Genomic DNA, 22,281 nt, shown 5'->3' with positions numbered 1-22,281 from the left:
TGTGCTCTCTCTCTCAAGGTTACTTATATTTTTTAAGATTGTATATATTCTTGATGTGCTTGATGCATGGTTTTAGTCAATGCAGGATTCATGACACCATAAGTGGAGGTTGAATAATTCTTAGCATGGTGCCCTTTATAAAGTTACTTCTTTACTTTTTGCCCTCAAGATTCATGTGATTGACATCTCATAAGAGATATAAGTTTGTAGTTATCTGCAAGTGGATCACCTGCTCATTCTCAGTTGGTCTTTGTGTTCCTTTAATTGTCAGATATTGGTGTGAGGCTTTATCTTTAAAACAAAAACATTTTTTTACGTATCTTACCAGGGATCTCTACTACAGCTGGTGTAGCATAATGTAGGAATGCCAAATTGGATATTTGGCAAAAACTGACGTGAGTTTATACTTTTGAAACTTGAATGCTACTACAACTGGTGATTTTGTATTTCCATTTCTTCAATACTCCCCTCTTCTGCTTAGTAAGTAAAGACTGAAAGCATGACTTGTATTGCTGTGGGGATGCGTCAATTATTTAATTTCTTTTCAAATTTAACTGTCCTTTATTTATTTCCACTTAAATATTATCCTTTTCCCTTTCGTTCACAGCATTATTTTTGGATGGAAGATGGAGTTGTTCAAGTTTATGCAGACAAAGATTGTGAGATGTCAACTCCACAGTTTATTGTGCTTTATGATTTTCTTACATCCTTTCTTATCATCTTCAGAAATTTTTTATGCTGTTCTTTTACCTCTTTTCTTTCAATGACAGAAAAACTTTTCCCTGTGGCTGATGCAACAACCTTTTTCACTGATCTGCATCGTATTCTTAGAGTGATTGCAGCAGGAAATATTCAAACTCTTTGTCATCATCCCCTGGTCCTTATTGAGCTTATTGTGTTACTTAGGGATTTAATCCATGGCTTAGAGAAAATCAGCAAAAACAATTCTGTTATCATCGCCTGGTCAATATATGAGCTTATTGTGTGTTACTTAGGGATTTAATCTATGGCTTAGATAAAATCAACAAAAAATATATTAAAATAATATAATACCGCAAAAAGATGGATTCTAATCCAATCTTTGTCTGATTTACAGGTCCTTCAAAGTTATGCAGTTGCAGTTTAGGATCTCAAGGCTACTCCTTAAGGATTTTTTATTTAGTAGAAGTTTTTAGTTAGTTATTAGTTTTTCTCATTCCCTTATGACAATTGTGGGGGTAATTAATATATCTTTCTAATTCAAATTTAGAGGAAGCAATTATTCTTCAATTCCTATGTTTGCTATGTTGAGTGTGGTCTTTGACTCAAATCTATAATAAACAATTGCAATTTTTTTTCTCACATTCTTTGCATGGTTCCGTCTATAGAACCAGATGACATATTTTGTTAGATTATTTTAGTTGTCACTTTGTAAACAAGTTATCATACATACTCTTTTTAATACATTAAATTTGTCATCCACGTGTATAACACGTGCTTTTTGCTAGTATATATAGTGTATTAGCTAATTCATAGTATATGTGTGGACGTTGACATTATTATTAACATCTATAACACACATGTTTAATGTAATATTTTATAAAACATGTATTTAATGACATATATTAACTATTATGCTATATATATTTAGTAGACTTTTACACCTAAGAAACAAAAATTATATATTATAATGTTTTGATATGTCTTTATTTAGTGTAATATAATACTAAACTTTATATATCAAAATCATAATAATCGGTTCCGATTTTAGTTCAGGTACCCATCGGTTTTTTACTATTCGATTCTAACGGTTTCGGTTATTTATCGGCTCGGTTCTTAAAGACCCACTTTTAATGGGTTTAACATTTTAGGACCCAGACCCACTATAAATGGTTTCGGTTCGGTTTTGTGTAATTGGGTACCTATGCACACCCTATTAGCAGTATAATTAATATTGCAATACTGAAGAGAGACATGCATGTCGAAGAAAGGACAAATAATGAAATATTAATTACATTTTATGTCAATTATATTGTACTTTAATCTATATTTTTAATTTTTCAATAAAAATATGGTACTAATTCCCTAGTGAAAGCTCGCTCGGTTATGGCAGTCATTGGTATTGGCTACCATTGGATTTTATTGGACTCCTTAAAATGTCTCACATGTTGGAAACACGTCATGTATAATTGATGTTTTACAAAACATGGGCTTATATGATGAAATATCCCTATCTATATGAATATTTTGGCAATTAGAAGTTGTTTCAAATTATAGTCTAATTTTTATGGAAAATTAGAATCGTTGTTATCTCCCAAAACACACACACACGTTTTCTCTATATATACATGATGATGAACAATTAATTGTTGAGTTAAAGTGTAGTTGTCCACCTCCAAATATAGTGGAGCAGTGCGGAGTACCTTGATCGACTTTGATCCTTGAGGATTGGATAGATGGTTTGTGTGGATTGATTGTGTTACTCTAACTTGAAACTAAATAATAAACAGTAAATGTTTGATCTTTATGAAATAAGAGAAGAAGTTTTGAAGAAGTGATTATTAACCTAGTGAATGTTCTTGTTGCTTCATCAAGTTATCACATTTTAATGATCCCTACTTATCTTACATATCTCTATATCTCTATGCTAAGACAAGTAGCATGAGGAAACAATGATTGTCATATCTAACTAATCCCTCTTTTCCTAGCTCAACCTAGTGTTACTTGTATCTAAAGTTTACTTGTTTGGTCATGATGGTTCCATGAAGAAGACAGACAAGGAACTTGACTGACTCCATATTTGATTCGTGAAAGAGCATCAACAAAAGCGAAAGGTACATGGCAGCAGCAATAAGGATCACAAAGAAGACTTCATCGATATTACAATGTCCATGATGGAGGAGAGTCAGCTCCATTGTCTTGACATTGCGACTTTCATCAAATCCATATGCGTGGTATGTACTTATAACATGCATGCTACAAACTTTTACTTCTTTTCCAAAAATATAATGGCCCATATAATAGGTTATATGTTTGTGAATTGAATTATAGTGTACTAACTAATTGGAATTGGAATTGTTTCAATTTGTGTTTTGTGAATTGTGATTATAGTGTACTAACTAATTGTTGGAATTATTTCAGTTTGTGTTTTCAAGGGAATGATCCTTGGTGGGAGCGACACCACATCGGTGGATTAACATCGGTCCTTTCTCTACTACTAAAGGCCCAAGACGAATTGGACCAACATGTTGGAGAGAGGAAAGTGGATGATTCTGATATTAATTATAACAATTTGGTTTACCTCGGAGCCATATTGAAAGAATAGATATGGCTATACTATTAAAATATATTATGCAATATCATAATATCTATTGGATTGGAATAGTCTAGATTTAGATTAGTATGGTAAGATTATATTTCTTAATCTAGGTTAATATGGTAAGATTTTATCTCTAGGATTTATTTATAATCCTCTCTGTCCTATTTTTCCATATTGATATACTCAGCCACATCTATTTAAACATTTGTTTTCTCAATGTAAATGATCCAACTATCAATAAATAATTCTCTTTATTTAAATTTCTACATGGTATCAAGAGCTTAGGTTCGATCCTAGGGTAATTTTTTTTTTGGCAGGTGGCCGCCACAATGCTACCCGCCAGACTATTTTCCACACTTTCATAAGATATTTTTCTTTGGCTTAATTGTTTAGTAGAAATAATGTTGTTTTTTATTCAACTTCAACTCCATCACCATGTTTGAACCAAAAGTATATTTTTGTATGAGTTTTATTTGCCGTCATTATCTCTTTGAGGGATTTAGTATTGGTTTTTGTTATACAAACATCACCATAATTTGATATACTCCGTTGTTTATGCTACCTCACGAAGAGGAGCCTTTTGTTGTTGGTACTACCTTATGAAGAGGATCCAACTATCAATAAATAATTCTTTTTATTTAAATTTCTACATAGTATCAAGAGCTTACGTTCGATCCTAGGGTAAATTCTTTTTTATGGCAGGCGGTCGCCACAATGCTACCCGCCAGACTATTTTCCACACTTTCATAAGGTATATTTTTCTTTGGCTTAATTGTTTAGTAGCAATAATGTTGTTTTCTATGCAACTTCAACTCCATCACCATGTTTGAACCAAAAGTATGTTTTTGTATGAGTTTTATTCGCCATCATTATCTCTTTGATAGAATTAGTATTGGTTTTTGTTTTACAAGCATCACCATAATTTGATATACTCTGTTGTTTATGCTACCTCATGAAGAGAAGCCTTTTGTTGTTGGTACTACCTTATGAAGAGGATTCCATCGTTGTTGGTGCTGTCTCAAAAAGAGAAGCCCTTTGTTTGTTGCTACCGAGACGTGTGTCCAGAGCTTGTTTATCGGGTGTTATCGTTCATGGATGGTGCTTTGCTACAAACAACATTTGTCACACTTTTGGACAGATTTTCCAGCTTCAAGTTTGACGACATTTTATTATGGTGTTAATCTCATGCTGTCTTTCAAGCACCATGAGATTAAAGGGGATTATTGAAATATATTATGCAATATGTGCATAATATCTATTAGATTGGAATAGTCTAGATTTAGATTAGTATGGTAAGATTATATTTCTTAATCTAGGTTAATATGGTAAGATTTTATCTCTAGGATTTATTTATAATCCTCTGTCCTATTTTTTCCATATTGATGCACTCAGCCACATCTATTTAAACATTTGCTTTCTCAATATAAAGGATTCAACTATCAATAAATAATTCTCTTTATTTAAATTTCTACATATACCAAGCTGACCTCTTTTCAAACGTGAGGCGACAGAAGATTGCAATATAGGAGGATTCCATGTTGAACGTATGGAAGGTGCAACAAGATCCTACCGTGTGGTCTGATCCTTCAGAATTCCGGCCAGAGACATACCTTAGTGGAAACTCGGTCATCAGCATGGATGTCAAGGGTCAGCATTTTGAAATTGGAACTCGTTCCATTCAATTCTGGTAGGAGGATGTGTCCAGGGCTAGGTTTCGCCCTCAATGTGATCCACTTGGTGCTTGCTCATCTCCTTCATAGTTTCGATATGGCAACACCATTGAATTCTAAGGTCGACATGACTGAAACTTCAAGTATTACCAATTACAAAGGGACCCTGCTCGAAGTGATACTCACTCCTCGGCTCAACTCTAGGCTCTATGATAATTAACTTGGCGACATGGAAATTAGAATACCCAATGCCATAAAAAAAAAAATAGCACTTTGTGAGGGAGTAATATACACTTACAGTAAATATTAAACACATGTCAAGCACTCCAGGATGATCACACGTAGCCACACGTCCGGGTCGCTGATGATTAGTTCATACAGGTTAAGCGACCTCATCAGCACCCTAAACACTTTTCTCCCAGAACGTCCGCGTCCAGAACGTCAAGCGTCCAGAATGCTAAATCTAGCCAGCATCCCAACGGCTAGTAATGTATGTTGCAGGTGGCATCATCAAGATTGGAGCTTCAGCTATGCACACCATTACTCCACCACAGGACGCCTTCATGGCTCATTAAATGTCATCAAGTCCAGAACTTGACCTAACGCGAGAAAGGAGGAGGCGAGGGCACCATTGCTTATATAAAGAAGAAGAGGAATTACGTGAGACCTAATTCAAGTCTCCCCCCTATTGAGAGAACTTGATACGTAGGCAGTTTGTCTAAATGAACTCGGTCAAACCCAATCAATCAACCCTTCTCCCCCAAATTGCCTACACCAGTAAGGTTAAACGAAATACAAACTTTACATTGGCGCCGTCTGTGGATGGAATTACTTGAAAATTCATCTACGCAAATTTCAATTTCTTCCAATCATCTTCATAAAATCGTCAATTTTTAAGCCCACGAAGCATGGAAAGCCTACAATAACAAATGAAGGTTATGGTCACCCAAATGGGAGCCATGAACGACATCATCAACAACTTGCGACAGGAAAACACGGCACTAAAAAATCAGGTCGCTACACAAAATCCGAATGGAGTCACCGCTGAGGACAACATAAACAAGGTGAACCAACAAATCAATGAGCTATCCCAGCATATCGAGTAGAGTACTGTGAAGAAGGACGCCACTCCGATTGTCCAGAAGATGTTGAAGACATACAGAGCGTCCCCATTCACAGCAGAGGTACTCAGTAAACCCTCTCCTCAGGACTTCATCCAGCCGCGCTTTACGATGTATGATGGCACTACGTGTCCCGTTCAACACGTAGTTCACTACATCTAAAGCCTCGCACTTTATAGTGCACAGGAGTTCGACCACCTGCAAGCCTGAAAGACGGAGCTCTCGACTGGTTCTATTCACTGGAATCGAACTCCATTGATAGCTTTGAGAAGCTAACCGATCAATTTGCTAGCCATTACGTCCACAATAGATGTAAAAAAGCCGACCTCGACTCACTCTTCCGGCTTTCCTATAAGAGCGATGAGTTAATATTCTCCTTCTTAGGACGCTTCAAGACCGAGTTGTTGTCAATGGACACCGACCTCAAAGAGTCCTTCGCCACCTTGGAATTCACTAAGGCTATACAGAAACACACATGGCTATACAGGTCGCTAACAAAGGAGCGTCCTGAAAAATTGGAAGACCTGTACGCTCGCGTGTACAAGTATATCAAGTTACAGGAAGCGCTAGACAATGAAGGCGAGCAAGGGGAAGTCACAGCAATCTCAGAAGCTGCCCCATCCTCAAATAAGCGACCTAGACCATAGGGACAGAAGTCTGGTGCCAGGACGCACAGGAAACGCGAGTTCACTGTGCTGACAAGATCTCCAAGCTATATACTGGAGAAAATAAAAACACAGCGGCCTATTACCAACCTGAGGTAAAACAGCCAGAAGACACACTAGGAAAGTCGTACTGCGCTTTCCATAAAGCAAAGGGTCATGAGACCAACGAATGTCGTGGGCTCAAGCACTACCTCTAAGACCTCATTGAGGCAGGGCATATCAAGCACTATACTAATATTACCGACTGCGACCTGCACCACAAGCTCATGGCTCGTAGAGAGCAAAGCCGAACTCCACAGCGCAACACCAATAGGGAACACTCCTATGCTCAAGGACGCTCAAATGAGCGATCTCGTCATGAGCGCCGCCAGCACTCATCTGACAGAGATAATAACATGACGATCAACCTTCCAGGGAGATTTTGTCACGTTCTCCAGGGAGACATAACCTTCACTAAGGTCGACCTCAACAAGGTTTGCCTCCCACACAATGACGCCCTAGTTGTCCACGTCAAAATTAGCGACTAGACAGTCAAGCGCTTCCTAATCGACCCAAGCAGTTCGTGCGCCATTCTGTTCTATCAAACCCTCAAAGAGATGAACTTGCCTAGGTCGGTCATGATTGATCCAATAGCCCCCCTCTATGGCTTCAATGGATCTCGAGCTGACCCAATTGGAGACATAATTCTACCTATCTCAGTCAGATCACACGAAGATAAAGTCAGCATCAACACGTGCTTCAGCGTTCTAGATGTCAACTCGTCCTATACTTCTATTTTAAGACGTTGTTGGATCCACAAGATGCAAGCAGTGCCATCAACACTCCATTATGTTTTACGTTTCCCTGGCCCCAGAGGCATGATGGAGCTCAGAAGCAACCATCTCGATGCTCACAATTGCAACCAGATCCTCTCAGTTAACAAGCTTGCTAGGGATTTACTCAAAAACAAGGGAGAGATCGCCAAAACGAAGCTGGCAGAAGACTTCATCTCTGAGGTCAAGACCCTGACCAAAACCCCTGGAGGCGATCTGCCAAAGGCAAACACTGGGGGCTCAGCCAAAAACATTCCTCCAGAAGCCAAGATCCCAGAGGTCGCCCCACCCCTTCAAGTCAAGGACGCACCTCAAGAGACCAAGACCCCAGAGGTCGCTCAGCCCACTGAGGTGGCTGCTAAGCCCGAATTGAAGGAAAAGGTCAACCTAGGAACCGAGGAAGACCTTAAGTTCATTTATGTAGGAGCTAACCTTGATCCTACTCTCAAGGCATAACTTGTAAGCTTTTTATTATTAAATAAAGATATTTTTGCTTGGTCGTACATCGATGTGCCTAGAATTAATCCCAATGTTGCATGCCATAAGTCAAATGTTAACCCAAATGCTAAACTAGTTCGCCAACGACCTCGAAAGTTATCCCTTATATTTCAAAAAGCAATCAATGAAGAGGTCAAAAATCTCAAAAAATTTGGCTTCATTAGGAAGGTCGATTACCCTGAGTGGGTCGCTAACATAGTAGCAGTCCCAAAAAAGAATTGCACAGTTCGCCTTTGCGTGGACTTTACCAACCTAAATCAGGAAACTCCTAAAGATAGCAAAGAATCGACCGACTTGTGGACCAGACCTATGGCCATGAGCTCTTGTAATTCATGGATGCTTATAGTGGCTACAACCAAATCCTACTGGCAGAAGAAGACCAAGGGAAAACCTCATTCGTAACAGAGCAAAGAACTTACTGTTACAACGTCCTCCCGTTCGGCCTCAAGAACGCTGGAGCAACCTACCAACGACTCATCACTGATATGTTCTAAGACATGTTAGGTGACACCATGGAAGTCTACATAGATGACAAGGTCGTCAAAAGTAAGAAAGCTGGAGATCACTTAGATCATCTCACACAAGCGTTCTCCAGACTTTGGCGAACTCAGATGAAACTTAACCTCAAGAAATGCCTCTTTGGAGCGTCCTCGGGGAAATTTCTAGGGTATCAGGTCTAACAACGTGGGATAGAAGCAAACCCAGATCAGATTTGAGCATTCTTGGACATGCCCGGTGATAAGTGCTCAAAAAGTACTATTTAACCCTCGATTATGCCTCTTGTTTAGCCATCTTAGTGGACTAATAGTGTTTATAAGTTGTGTTTTAAGACTCTACAGGTGAAAAAGAGAGTTTTTGTAGAATATTAGAGAAAATGGGGTAAAACGAAGCAATTCGGAGCATTAAGGATCACATGGGAGGCCCGTGGACAATCATGGAGAAGGCCAAGGAATTGGAGCTGTTAAATATGCGACTTGGACCTATATTAAAGTCTATTTGGAAGCCCAAGGCCAAAGGATTCGTTGCTTGGACCAAAGCCCGCAAAAGAGGATAGAAGGATAGAGCAAAAGAGAGAAAATCGGCTTATCGCGGCACGGGACGATGTATATCGAGCCCCCAGACGCATTGAATGAGTCAGGGGACGATAGATCGAAGCGGCCCGACGCATTTCTTGAGTCCGAGACGCATGGATAATGAGTCCGGACGCATGGATCGACATCGTAGCCAATTCCTTCTCGGTTTGGACATGAAGTTGGACTCGAAAAGAAATCTATTTGTATTAGGAAATAAATGACGGTTTGGAATGCTTCTAGAACTCATTGTAACCCCTATAAATAGAGGACCTAAGTGCCTCATGTAATTGGCCAATTCACTTATATTCTTGTCTCCAGAACTTGAGGCAGAGAGAGATTAATAATAAAAGATCGGTTTTAACTAGCTGAGTCTTAATAAGTTAGTCTTTCTAGTCTTATGTTCTTCAACTCTTCTTCTTCTCGTTCTTCGTGTTCTTCCTTCTTTATGGAAGGCTAATCTTCTCCTTCAAAGGAGGAGATGAAGCCAGTGCTTAAGGTTTAATGATTCTTCTGGTTTATAGTGTTCTTCAATCAGGTTAGTTCTTTATGTTTTTAGTTATTAGTTCCATTGCCCACACCAGGGGATGGAAGTATAGATTAAGGTTTTTATTTATTACAATTGAATATCATGCTAGTTTAGGGTTTTATTTATTGCAATTGAATATTTGCTAGTAACATGCTTTTATTTATTGCAATTGAATATAATGCTAGAATAGAGTTTTATTTATTGTAATTGAATATTATACTATTATTCTCTACTTTTCTTCTAGTTGTGTAGTGTTTTAGAGTAAGGGAAGTATTCCTTGTGTTTGCCTTAGATGGTGATTCATTGAATAGCTGCCCAAACTCACATAAAAGGAAAGAAGATACTAGTAACATGAACATAGGAACAACCTTAAGTAGAGTTAATTGTTTAACGATGTTTCACCTAAAAAAGGCATCTTTCACTCGATTGCCCGATTGTAGTCTACTTGGAGAACAACATGAAGCAAAAGGTCATTGAATAAAAAGCAATGGTGGATTTGAATCTCTTGAATCTATCTCTCTCATATTCTCTCCCTATTTCCAATTCTTAGCTTTAGTATAAGTTTAGTTAGTTTAGTTTAGTTTAGCATTAGAATCTACTATATCTATAATCATAGTTTTTAATCCCTCAAACCCCCTTTCCAGTCCTGTCCTTCATATAAACATACACTTAAAAGTGGAATGATACCCTACTCATCCTTTACTCATTGAGGGATAATTAGGTTTTGATAAGCTTCTCTTTTGTTCAACGACTATACCATTTACATACACAAAAGGAGGTTGTGTCAATGGCGCCGCTGCCGTTTTAAAGTTGTTTATGTTTAAGGTTTTCTTTCAAGATTAGAATTTTGGATCTTGAGGTAATTTTAGCCGCATCATCCATCCTTTTAAGAAAGAAAGAAGCTTGAAGGACATCTCGAAGACAAGATCTACCATCCAGGTTAGTCAAATCTTCATTCTTTTTATTGCTTTTTAGTATAGTTGCATCATAGTTTAGTTTTATTGCTTTCTAGTATAATTGCATTTAGGATCTTTTCAACAATTGAAGTTGTAAGCCAACACAGCGAAATATCAGACTCTAGTGTTTCTTGTCTGAATCTTGACAAACGGACTATCGTTTGGTGGGCGTGGTACTTAAGCAATCCAAGTGATTCACCATAGCCCTCGAAGAGACATTTTTTAGACAAACGGGCAGGTACTAGCTGCAAAGCCCAACTCAGTTGAAGAAAAGTAGTTTTACATTCTAGTATAAGTTAGAATAGTTGCATAGTAGGATAGTTTATTGTTATTTTCGCATAGAATTTTCTAGTGTATGCCCCGTCGTCCATATCATCGTCCAGTAAGAACACAACAGTGGACAAGGTTTAACAACCGACTCACAAGAATACTAGACGAGATTGATACAATGGCCGCACGCAATGATGGAGGTGTTGTAGACACCAATAATCCTGAAGCTATCCCACCCATGCAAGCACAACAGAGGAAGAAGTTGAGCGATTTCTATTCGCCAATCATTGGAGACCCACCTAGCAGTATTGTTTTTCCAGATCTGAAGCTAAACCGGTTTGAACTTAGAGCATCGGTAATCTCTATGCTTCCAAAGTTCAATGGTTCGCATAATGTTCAACCATATGTTCACATGAACAAATTTCTATCGATCCACCTCTAACTTTCAAGAACCAGATATCAAAGATGAGAGTATCAAGTTGATTCTTTTTCCGCTCTCACTAGAAGGTAAAGCATCTGAATGGTTAACTGCACAGCCGATCAATTCAATAGACAACTGGGAGAAGTTGAGAACAAAGTTTATGAACAAGTTCTACCCACCCCAGAAGACAGATGCCATGCAGCAAGCTATCAGCAATTTCAAAGGAAAAGTGACTGAAGAATATCATCAAAGCTGGGAGAAATTCAATAATTTGTTAGTCTCATGTCCACATCATGGTTATGATAAGAGCACACTTGCTCATTTTTTCTATCGAGGACTCTCGATGATGAACAAGCGAGATGATGATCCCAATGCACAAAGGCAAGTTTACATCAATGGATGGAGAGGAAGCTTACAACTTTCTCGAGAATTTAGCTGAAGAAACACAACAATGGACTACTAGCAACGAGGATGTCGCTAGCATGGAGGGGGAGCCAAAGCAATTTGGTTACCAAGCACATGAACAATCAGATCAAGAACTGAAGTCTACATTGGCCAGCCTGGCCACCAACATTGAAACTCTGAGTAAGAAATTTAATCAGTTCTCTATGAATCCCTCCAAGATCAACAAGTCTCAAGCTAAATCTCTCCCAATCATGCAAGCTAGCCAATGCTGCGAAGTCTGTTCGGACACTTCTCATGCAACTCTAGAATGTCCTGGTTACTATCAACATGCATCAGTTGGAGAGTACAATATAAACTCATTTCAGAGGCCCAACCAAGGTGGTAATAACTTTCAAGGTAATTATTGGAGGCGAATCTTTGGACCCCGTGTTCTCAAGATCAAAGTTATATTCCACAGACAAGTCAAGTTTCACAGTTGGTCCCTCAACAACAATTATACTCTCAACAAAATTCCAATACAAGTGGAGAGTTAGTGCCTGATCCTAGGAAAAATTATGCCGCACCTGCCAACCTGGAGAATGCAATTACTTTGCTATCACAGAAAAATCAGAAGTTTGAAAGTGTTCTAGAGCTTCTTGCGGTCTCTCACTCAATCTCCAAAGCCAATCTCGGGCAAGTCAATGTTCTAGAATGGAGTCTCTAGAGGCTAAGGTCGACCAACTCACCACCGCTTTGTGCAGAAGACACAAGCCACTCAACCTAGCTTATTGGAACCAATATTGAAGAGTGAAGATGTATGCCACATTGGGACAACTTCTAGTCTTGATCAACTCCATGATCATGTCATTTCGATTACTACTCCGGATCGATTGAAGGTTGACAACAAGGTTGACTTACCTTCTCATGATGACATTGCTACAGAGCAATCGGTCAAGATTTCAAATGAAGTTCAAAAGGAAGTGGGAGAAATCCTTTCCACTCCCATTTGTCAAGATGACCAAGACAAGATATGCAAGAATGCCAAAGAGAAAGAAGAGCAAACACATGCTGATGTGTGTTTGTACCGGCGCACCTTTTCCTATGTTTTTTGCTCAAAGCAAAAAGGACAAGCAATTTTTAGAGATGAAGGAGGCATTTGAGAAAGATCACATCAATATCCCCTTTCTCAAAGTGATCAAGCAGTTGCCATCATATGCCAAATTCTTGAAGGATGCATGCAACATAAAGAGAAGTACTCATGTTCCAAAGCAAGCGTTTCTAGCTGGACAAACAACATCTATTATCCATCGCCAAGCTCGGTCAAGCTCAAAGATCCAGGAAGTCCTACAATATCATGCAAGATAGGAGAAAAATTCACGGGTAATGCTCTTTTAGACCTTGGTGCTAGTGTTAATCTCTTGCCATATCATGTGTACCAAGCGTTGGGCCTGGAGAACCTAAAGCTTACAAAAGTCAAATTGAAGTTAGCTGACCGTTCTACCAAGATTCCCAGAGGCATAGTTGAGGATGTTCTTGTTCAAGTAGCCGATTTCTACTATCCAGTGGATTTCATTGTGATAGACACCAAGGAGGCCTTTGATAAAATTCCTATTATTCTAGGCCGACCTTTCCTCGCTACCTCAAAAGCTTTGATAAATTGTCACAATGGTGAAATGAAGATCAACTTTGGTAAGATGTCCATGGACATAAATATCTTTCACCTGTTGCATAAGGATTGTGATGAAGCCGAAGGTGGAGAGGTGTACTTCCTTGATAGCATGATACAAGAATTCGTCCCATTCGAAGATACAATTGAAAGTGCTCAATCTACAAAAAACTATGATGAACCTGAGAACCACACCACAGAGGCGTTGCTAGCCATGTTCTTGGAATCTCTACAGAAAATTCAGAATTTATGTGAGCAGAATGAAAAATTGACAGAGAGAGTATCATATCTTGAGAAGATGAACTCTACATTTCAGGATGAACAACAAACTACGCCCGAGAAAAATCGGTTACTAGAAAATCAGCTTAAAGAAGTTTTGAAAAACAACGTAATCTAGAAACTGAAATGAGTCTTCTAAAAACGAGAAAGTGAACCATATTGATAAGGAGAATTGCCCAGCTTCTTCTACACCATCATTGTGCGAACAAGAGAAGTATGTGAACGGTCCCATCGCCCACCCCCGCGTGTAGTCGACCCGGACATCCATTATCATCACCGTGGTGGTAAAGGGCACATCGATACTATTGTCTGTTAGAAAGAGAGATTTTCGTCAACCTTCTACCGCGGGGAACCACAAGGCCTATCACACAATCATCAGACCTGAAATAATGCAAGGTAGAGAAGCAACTTCACCAACAATCTTTCCAGCATATCAAGGAGTATTTTTGATGACCCACAAGGTGAGACCTCCTCGTCCTCCAAACATTCGTCAGATTTGGGTGAGAAAATCTGATCTCCTCACTCCAAATTGATAATGCATGATATATAGTCTTGAGAATCTGACTTTAAAAGACTCACATTACGTCTTGGGGATCTGACGTAAAAATTCGGCATCAATGGTAACATCTTCCCTTTTTCTCATTCATTTCATATACTTAATTTCTATACATTGAGGACAATGCATATGTTAAGTTGGGGGAGGGTATACTTGAGAAATGAATTTCGAAAATTAGTTTTCAAAAACTAAAATATTTTTGTTTCTATATCAGCAGCATGAGAAAAATGAATTTTAATGATGAGTCTGGGATATAGATTCTATACTGCTTAGTGTTGAGTTTGATAGATAGTTGATATTATTGATTTCATTACCGCTTAGACTATTTATTATGCTCGGACATAGTTCTTGTTGATAGAATTCTTTATTAAGGCACCACCATAATACTTGGTCAGTTTTGTGTACTTTTACTTGAAGAGAGATTTAAACCCCTAGTAAACTGGAAGTAGAATTTTTAGACTTAACCCGTGAGACTTGAGCTTTATACCCATTCTTTGGAGAGTTCTTACGAAAAATCCGAGTCTTAGTGACTCAACATCTTTCAGTTCTTTATGTCGTTGCAATATAGTCTCATTATTCGTTGATTTGGTTAATCACGAAGTGACATCAACTGGGGAGATAGCTATTAGGTCTTGTAGTCTATTCGAAATAGAGTATCATACTGATAAGTCAAGTAGTGAACCCATTCAGCCTTTATCCCACCTAGTAGGACCATCATGTTAAACCCTTTTGAGCCTTACAATAAGCCATTTTCTTTCATAAAACCCTTCACCCGTCACCCAACTCCAGACAAGGAGTATAGCCAAAATCTTTATCAGCCATACCCATATGTTTCTGAGAATACGAGGGGCACAAGGAGGAAGAAAGACCACAAAAGGAAGATTACAAGGAAATATCAGAGAGATACAATGAAGTCCATCATTCTGTTCAAAGTGAAAGAAGCTAGTGGAAAACAAGCATATCCCAGTACTAATCAAGGATATACCACCGAGCTTAAAAGCTTTAAAAAAAAAAAAAAAAAAAAAAAAAAGTTGAGCGAGAATGGATGGAAAAGCTAAGACAAAGGAAGAATTTTCTCTCAATACAGAATTTGAAGAAATCTTCCAAAGAAATAAGCAAAACCCTTAGTGTTTTTGAAACAACCTTAGAATCCTTTTTACCTTTCCTTCATAAACCAATACCCAAGCCAAGTTACAACCCATGACTTATCACTACAAGATGGTACCTAAGTCTAGAATAGGTGAGAGGATGCTAAAGTGAAGGACCCGACACTTCATATGTGATTGACATTCTTTCCATGAGACTACTTTTATTCAGAAGTCTGTCTTTCAAGGTAGTATGTGGGATGTTCGTATGCATTATTCTTTTCCCCACATACATGAGGTAAAATAGTAGACCATCTTCTGAGAGATTCTTTTTTCGAGAGTATGACCCGGTGAGGATTGAAAGTCAAGATTATCTACCTATGGTAAACTAGGGATTCCGTTTCTTGGATAGGAGAGTATAGAAAATTGACTAAGTACACACATAAGCCTTGATTGAGAATTTTTGTCAATTTTTACTATCTCTCATCATAATCTATGAGTCTTTTTGCAAAGAATGTAATTAGCAATGGAGATTGTCTATTGGAGTAAGCACAAAGTGGGTAAGGAATTTCTCTCACGAAAAAAATACTATCATTCTTGAACATGCTATTGATTGATTTTGTGGGTATATCACCGAAAAACCCTCACGAGACTATAACTTCGTCCTTTTGGGGAACTTAAAGGTTTAAAGCCTTGTTGCATATGGTAAATGCAATCGCGATGCCTGCGAAAATGAGTTAGGATTTTATTTTTGTTATTAGGATGTGATTTTGATCACTTATCTATTTTTTTATCTTATTTGCTAAGAGACTAGCAAAGGCCCAAAAACAAAGAAGCAGATACATAAACTGTCAGGAATGGTGGCAGCTCTAAACCGATTCATATCGAAAGCATTAGACAAATGTCGACCTTTCCTGCAAATTCTCAATAAGGGTGAACAGTTTTCATGGAACGAGCAATGCCACCAAGCGTTCTCTACTCTCAAGGACTACTTGTCAACACCACCTGTGTTGGCAAAACCAAATGATGCTGAAACACTAGGGCTATACTTAGTTGTGTCTGACTTCGCTATCAGTTCAGTTCTCTTCAAAGAGGAACATAATGCAGAGAAACCGATCTATTTCACAAGCAAGACATTGTTGCCAGTTGAGAAGTACTACTCCCACATTGAAAAGGTAGTACTTGCATTACTTTACTCAGCAAGAAAGTTCAGACCATACTTCCAAGCACATCCAATCAAAGTGATCACCGACCTCCCACTAAATAAGATCCTTTTTAAAGCCAACAAAACAACTCGCATGGCAGTATGGGTAGAAGAACTTGGTGAACACCACATTAAGTTCACCCCAAGAACCTCTCAGAAGGGTCAAGTCGTGGCAGATTTCTTAGCAGATTTCCCAGTTGACGACCTGAACTGGGAACCAGAGGTCGACTCCACGACCTCTACACAACATAATGCATTGGTATGGTCACTCTTCGTAGATGAAGCTAGCAATCCATGTGGCAGCAAAGTCGGAGTAGTACTAGTGTCACCAGATGGCTCTATGGTGGAAAAATAAGTTCGCATTGATTTTGCGACCTCCAATAATGAAGCTGAGTACGAAACCCTGATCATGGGACTCTGCATGTCATTAGAGCTTAAAGTTTAGGAGCTCAAGGTCTTTAGCGATTCACAACTGGTCGTTCGCCAGGTCGTCAATGAGTATACCACCAATAAAGGTAATCTTTCTAAATACCTCCAAGTTGTAAATCAATTACTACCTTCTTTCAATAAAGTTATCATACACCATTTTCTACGGGAAGAGAATCTCCATGCTGACAGCATGGCGTACCTCACAACCCGAACTCCAAAATATGACCCTAGGAAACTACTCATCGAAGTAATTGATAAACCTGCTTACTAGCATGTCCTAGAAATCAGCAACCTATGCCCACTCTCTGACACTCAGATAAGTCAAACATGGATGCAACCTATCATAGATTATATCCAGCTAGGCAAATTAAAGCACCAACAGATCGCACCAAGGCCAGACAGGTTCAATACCAGTCAGGTCGCTACTGTTTAGTAAACGGCAAACTTTTCAGAAAGTTCGCCCGAGGACCCCATCTAAGGTGCATAAGCCCAGCATGGTCAAATGATTTTCAATTCGCAGAGATCCATGAGGGTAAATGTGGAAACCACACAGGAGGTCGCTCTTTGTCTCACAAAGCGATCTCACAATGATACTTCTAGCCATGAATGTAGATTGATGCTAAGAAGTATGTACTCAAATGCATGAAATGTCAAATATTTGGCCACAATATCATCCAGCCAGCTCGAGCACTCATCAACATTACCAGCCCTTGGCCATTTCACATGTGGGGCTTGGACATCATGGGTCCATTCATTCCATAGAAAAGCACATGCTTCCAGTTCGTCCTAGCTACAATAGATTACTTCACCAAATGGGTGGAAGTGATTCCCTTGGCTCATGTCAAAGAATCTAATGTCAGAAACTTCATTTGGACCAACATCATCACTAGATTTAGCCTACCCCACGCATTGGTCATGGACAATGGCTCCCAGTTCAAGGGAAAACCATCAAGGAATTTTTGGCTAAGTGGAAGATCGTTCACGCGTTCTCCACCCCCCAGTACACTTAAAGCAACGGTCAAGCAAAAGCCAGTAACAAAGCAATCCTAGAGAATTTAAAGAAGAAGATTGAAAAGAACAAGAGCCAATGCCAATATAGCTAGAAAACATCCTAGGGCTCATAGAACGACAGTTTATTCTAATACAGGCGAGTCACCGTTCTCACTATGCTACGGTACTGAGGCCTTCATTTCTACTGAGTTAACAATTACGACGACTCGATCTGAGATCGCCGAATCTAGTCAGAACGATTTCATTCTTGCTCGAGAGGCTGACTTACTTGAAGAACGATGCGACCTAGCAGCCATTTGAGTGGTATCCTACCATCAAAATCTGAGGAAAACAAACAACAAGTGAGTAAACCCTCGAAGTTTCCAACATGGGGACCTAGTCTTGAAAAAGACTAAGGATGACTTGAAACTGGCACCAATATGGGAAGGCCCTTACATAGTTGAACGAGTCGTTGGCAATGGAGCATATTGGATCAAAACCCAAGATGGACAGAAATTACCACGTCCTTGGAATACTTTCTTGTTAAAGAAATTTTATCAATAAAAAATTCTATTTCCATGAGTTCTTACTCTTAACACTATACACATAGTTTTTATTTTGCATCAATGCATTACAGTCTCTCAGTGTTATTAAATAGACGCACAGCTCGCTCTCTAAAAGCAAAACGATAACTCGAACTAAAACACTCTCTAGAGCTCAAACGTTCTCTAAACAATTAAACGCTCACTCTAGCTCAGGGCTACTAGCTAACACACTTCTCACTAGTTGGATACCTACACTTCTAGGGTCAACTCAGAGCAGAACGCTCTCTAAGAGCCAAATGATTATTTGAACTTAAACGCTTTCTGGAGCTTAAACGTTCTACACAATTAAACGCTCACTCGAGCTCAGGGCTACATAGCTCACACACTTCTCACTAGTAGGATACCTACACTTCTAGGGTTAACTTAGTGCAGAATGCTTTCTAAGCGTAAACATGCTCACTTAAGCCCTAAATGCTTTCTAGAGTCAAAATGCTCTTCAAAGTAGTATGCTCAAGCGAGCCCAAATACTTCAATGCATCCTAAGTCTTCTTAGACGACAGGACATACATCTCCAGGTCAAAATTCCTACTGAGATGTCAAAATAACATGCAACAAGCATTCAAGCAAAAGTAAGCTAATACTTCAATGCAAACATGCATTTCATAAGTGCAAAATACGAACTGTCTGAACATACTCAGGAAACCAGTTCTTTAAAACTACCAAACTGTCACTTATGTGAAAACCAGTTCGTTCAGATCTCCAACAGATAATATAGCAGATAATAATGGTGAACTACTTAGGTCGCCCCAGGTTATCTGTTCTTAATGTATCTGGCCAAAGCCATGCAACAATAATAAAGGCGAACTGCCTAGGTCACCCCTAGGGGTGGAACTTGGGTCGGGTTAGCCCAAGCCCGATGGGCTAAAACCCTATTTTTGCTGGTCTTGGGCTTGCATTTTAGATCCATGGTCCGGGCTCAGTCTTGCAAAATGGAAGCCCAACTCGGTTTTGGGCTGGGCTCGGGTTAGAATATCAAATAACCGAGAAACCCGAGCCCGTGTACCTATATACATTCCTTCTTTCTATTATACACTTTCCTTCAGTAGATTTATTCTTATCAAAATTAAAATTGAGAATATCCTAGGATTATGGAATCAAATCAATCAACCACGTTACTTTCCCTCTCAATTAATCAAATCCCCTTGATTTTGTCAAAAGATTGCAACTACTTCGGTGCTATTTGCATATATAATTGTGAAAAGGTGTCGAGTTCTTTGCAATTGAATCATTCCTTCAGCTGCCTATTTGTTCATATCTCTTCTTCTCTTTTTACTGTATTTTTCGTTTTTGTCTTATTGTTTGTTCAATTCTTCACAATATTTTGCTAAGTATGAAACCAAAAGAAATATTTTGTCTTATTGTTTGTTCATCTGTACCTTGCAGAATAAACATTCTCAATGGCGGAAAATAATAATACCGAGAACAACAAAGAAATTGTTGTTGATGTGATTGATATTAAGCATGCGGACGAAGCAAAGAAACGTAAAAAGCCTTACAAAGGAACTTATGATGTTTGGGAGCACTACAAGAAAGTGTTGAAGCCTGATGGATCATCTTTTGGTCGTGCAAACTGCAAGTATTGTGGGAAAGGTCTAGGGGTTGTTAGTTCACAAGGAACTAGCACCTTATGGAGGCATACAAATAGTTGTAAGTTGAATCCCAATCGTTCAAATAAGGATAAAAAACAACTTGTTTTGTCATTCTCTAATAGTGATGGTGAAACTAATCTTTCTAGTTGGAAATTTGATCAAGAAGCATGTGTAGATAGCCTTGCTCGCATGATTATGATTGATGAGTTACCGTTAAATTTTGTTGAGCACTAAGGCTTTAGACGCTTTTGCAACCTTATGCAACCTAGGTTTCAGCACAGGTCCCGCCCTACTATTAGGAAAGCTTGCACGAGATTGTATCTGAGTGAGAAACAAAAGTTGAGAAAGATGTTTATAGAAACTGATCAACGAGTATGCATTACCACTGACATGTGGACATCCATCCAGAATCTTGGATATATGTGCATCACTGCACATTATATTGACAAGGACTGGAAATTACATAAAAAAAATTTCAATTTTTGAGTTAGTCCAACTCCACATAAGGGTGAGTATATTGGGAATGCTATTGAGTTATGTCTTTTATCTTGAGGAATCGATAAGTTAAACACAATTACTATGGATAATTATAGTTCAAATGATGTGGCTGTCCAATAATTAAAGAGGAAGTTCATTAAAAAAAATGGTTTGTTATTGAATGGTGAATTTTTTCATATGCGTTGTTGTGCTCATATCTTGAATCTGATTGTCAAAGATGGTGTTTATGAAGTTCGTGATGAGGTGCAGCGAATTCGCAGTTGTGTTAAGTTTGTGAAGAGTTCACCCTCATGTTTGCAAAGATTTATCCAATGTGTTAAGCATGAAAAAATTTCCAACAACAGGTCAGTGTGTATGGATGTCCCAACCAGGTGGAATTCAACATTCTTCATGTTACAATCTGCTTTGGAGTTTCAAAAGGCGTTTGATCGCTTAGAAGAGCAAGATCCACAGTTTCAAACTGAAATTGGGAATGAGATGCCAACTGATGATGACTAGGAGATAGCGAGCCATTTATGCAAGTTCTTAGAAGTGTTTTACAAGGTAACAAAACGCTTGTCAGGGTATAGGTATGTAACTTCTAATGCATACTTTCATGAGGTGTTTGCCATTAAAGGACTTTTAGATGAGTGGTCAAAAAGTGAAATTGTTTCTTTCTCTAACATGGCTGAAAAAATGAAGCTGAAGTTTAACAAATATTGGGGTGGGGTAATATTGATAAGATTAACATGCTTTTAATTGTTGCTATAGTTTTGGATCCTTGTTACAAGTTGGAATATGTGAGGTTTTGCTTTCTGAAAATTCATGATGAGAGTACAGTTGAAGACAAGATTGACAAGGTAAAAGCTGTCATAGTTCGTCTTTACGAACAATATCGTTCTTCTATTTTGCTTTCTAACTTTGTTGGTGAAAACAAGTCTCAAAACAAAGGGAGTGATGGTGGTTCAAAATTTACGTTTGGGAAAGCAGCAAATGTGAAGAAAGCTTATAGGCAATTATTGCAAGAACAGCAAGGCACTTTAAACAAATCAGAACTAGAACGTTACCTTGGTGAGGAAGCTGAAAGTGATGATGAGAATTTTGATATATTGAACTGGTGGAAGCTAAATCAATCCAAATACCGAGTTCTTTCACATATGGCGCGGGATATATTGGCCATTCCAATGTCAACAGTAGCTTTGGAGTCAGCTTTTAGTACCGAAGGTCGCATACTTGACCATTTTCGTAGTAAACTGAAACCTGGATTTGTTGAAAGCTTAGTTTGTGGGCAAGATTAGTTTTGCGTTTCTACACCACTTGAGGAGGATGAAGATTTCGATGAAGAGGAGGAAGGTATGTACAACTTTACTTTATAATATCATATAATAATTTTAGTCCATACATAATTCTTGCCTTCTAATATCTTTACATTTTACATTTTCCAGTTGAAATTATCGAAGGCAACCATGCCGGTTGAGTTGATATTTATAGCTGTTTCAGTAGGAATGGTTCATCTTAGTCTACCTTGTTAGGTAATTGGATTATTTAATTCAAGAGTAAGTTACTGTGATACTCATCCCTTTAGTTGCTAACCATGTCTAATAGTATTTTTCTGGAATATTTTCAAGTACTTAGCGATGGAATGTGCGTGGATGGTTCATTGACTATAAGAATAAAGCTAGGCATTGATCTGTTGCTGCATACATC

At 38.6% G+C, this 22,281-nt stretch overlaps 2 protein-coding genes and 1 long non-coding RNA gene across 3 annotated transcripts; all 3 read left to right on the top strand.

The window, feature by feature from the left end:
- Positions 1–258: 258 nt before the first annotated feature.
- Positions 259–1,489, top strand: LOC147518009 (uncharacterized). The gene is made up of 3 exons (XR_015213979.1): positions 259–395; positions 608–659; positions 771–1,489. It is a non-coding gene; the product is annotated as an uncharacterized LOC147518009 (long non-coding RNA).
- Positions 1,490–20,772: 19,283 nt separating this feature from the next.
- Positions 20,773–21,093, top strand: LOC147518008 (zinc finger BED domain-containing protein RICESLEEPER 1-like). The gene has a single exon (XM_086593776.1). The coding sequence runs from the start codon at positions 20,773–20,775 to the stop codon at positions 21,091–21,093; it is 321 nt and encodes a 106-aa protein (XP_086449902.1).
- Positions 21,094–21,220: 127 nt separating this feature from the next.
- LOC147518007 (zinc finger BED domain-containing protein RICESLEEPER 2-like) lies at positions 21,221–21,872 on the top strand. The gene is made up of 2 exons (XM_086593775.1): positions 21,221–21,235; positions 21,318–21,872. The coding sequence occupies exons 1-2, from the start codon at positions 21,221–21,223 to the stop codon at positions 21,870–21,872; spliced, it is 570 nt and encodes a 189-aa protein (XP_086449901.1).
- Positions 21,873–22,281: the final 409 nt, after the last annotated feature.

Source organism: Coptis chinensis, chromosome 2 (assembly GCF_015680905.1).
Source record: "Coptis chinensis isolate HL-2020 chromosome 2, ASM1568090v1, whole genome shotgun sequence".
Taxonomy (NCBI): Eukaryota; Viridiplantae; Streptophyta; class Magnoliopsida; order Ranunculales; family Ranunculaceae; genus Coptis; species Coptis chinensis.
This window is presented reverse-complemented; position numbering and strand designations above follow the sequence as displayed.

Coding starts and splice junctions, on each gene's coding strand:
- LOC147518008 (XM_086593776.1), top strand. CDS start 20,773: ATGCGTTGTTGTGCTCATATCTTGAATCTGATTGTCAAAGATGGTGTT.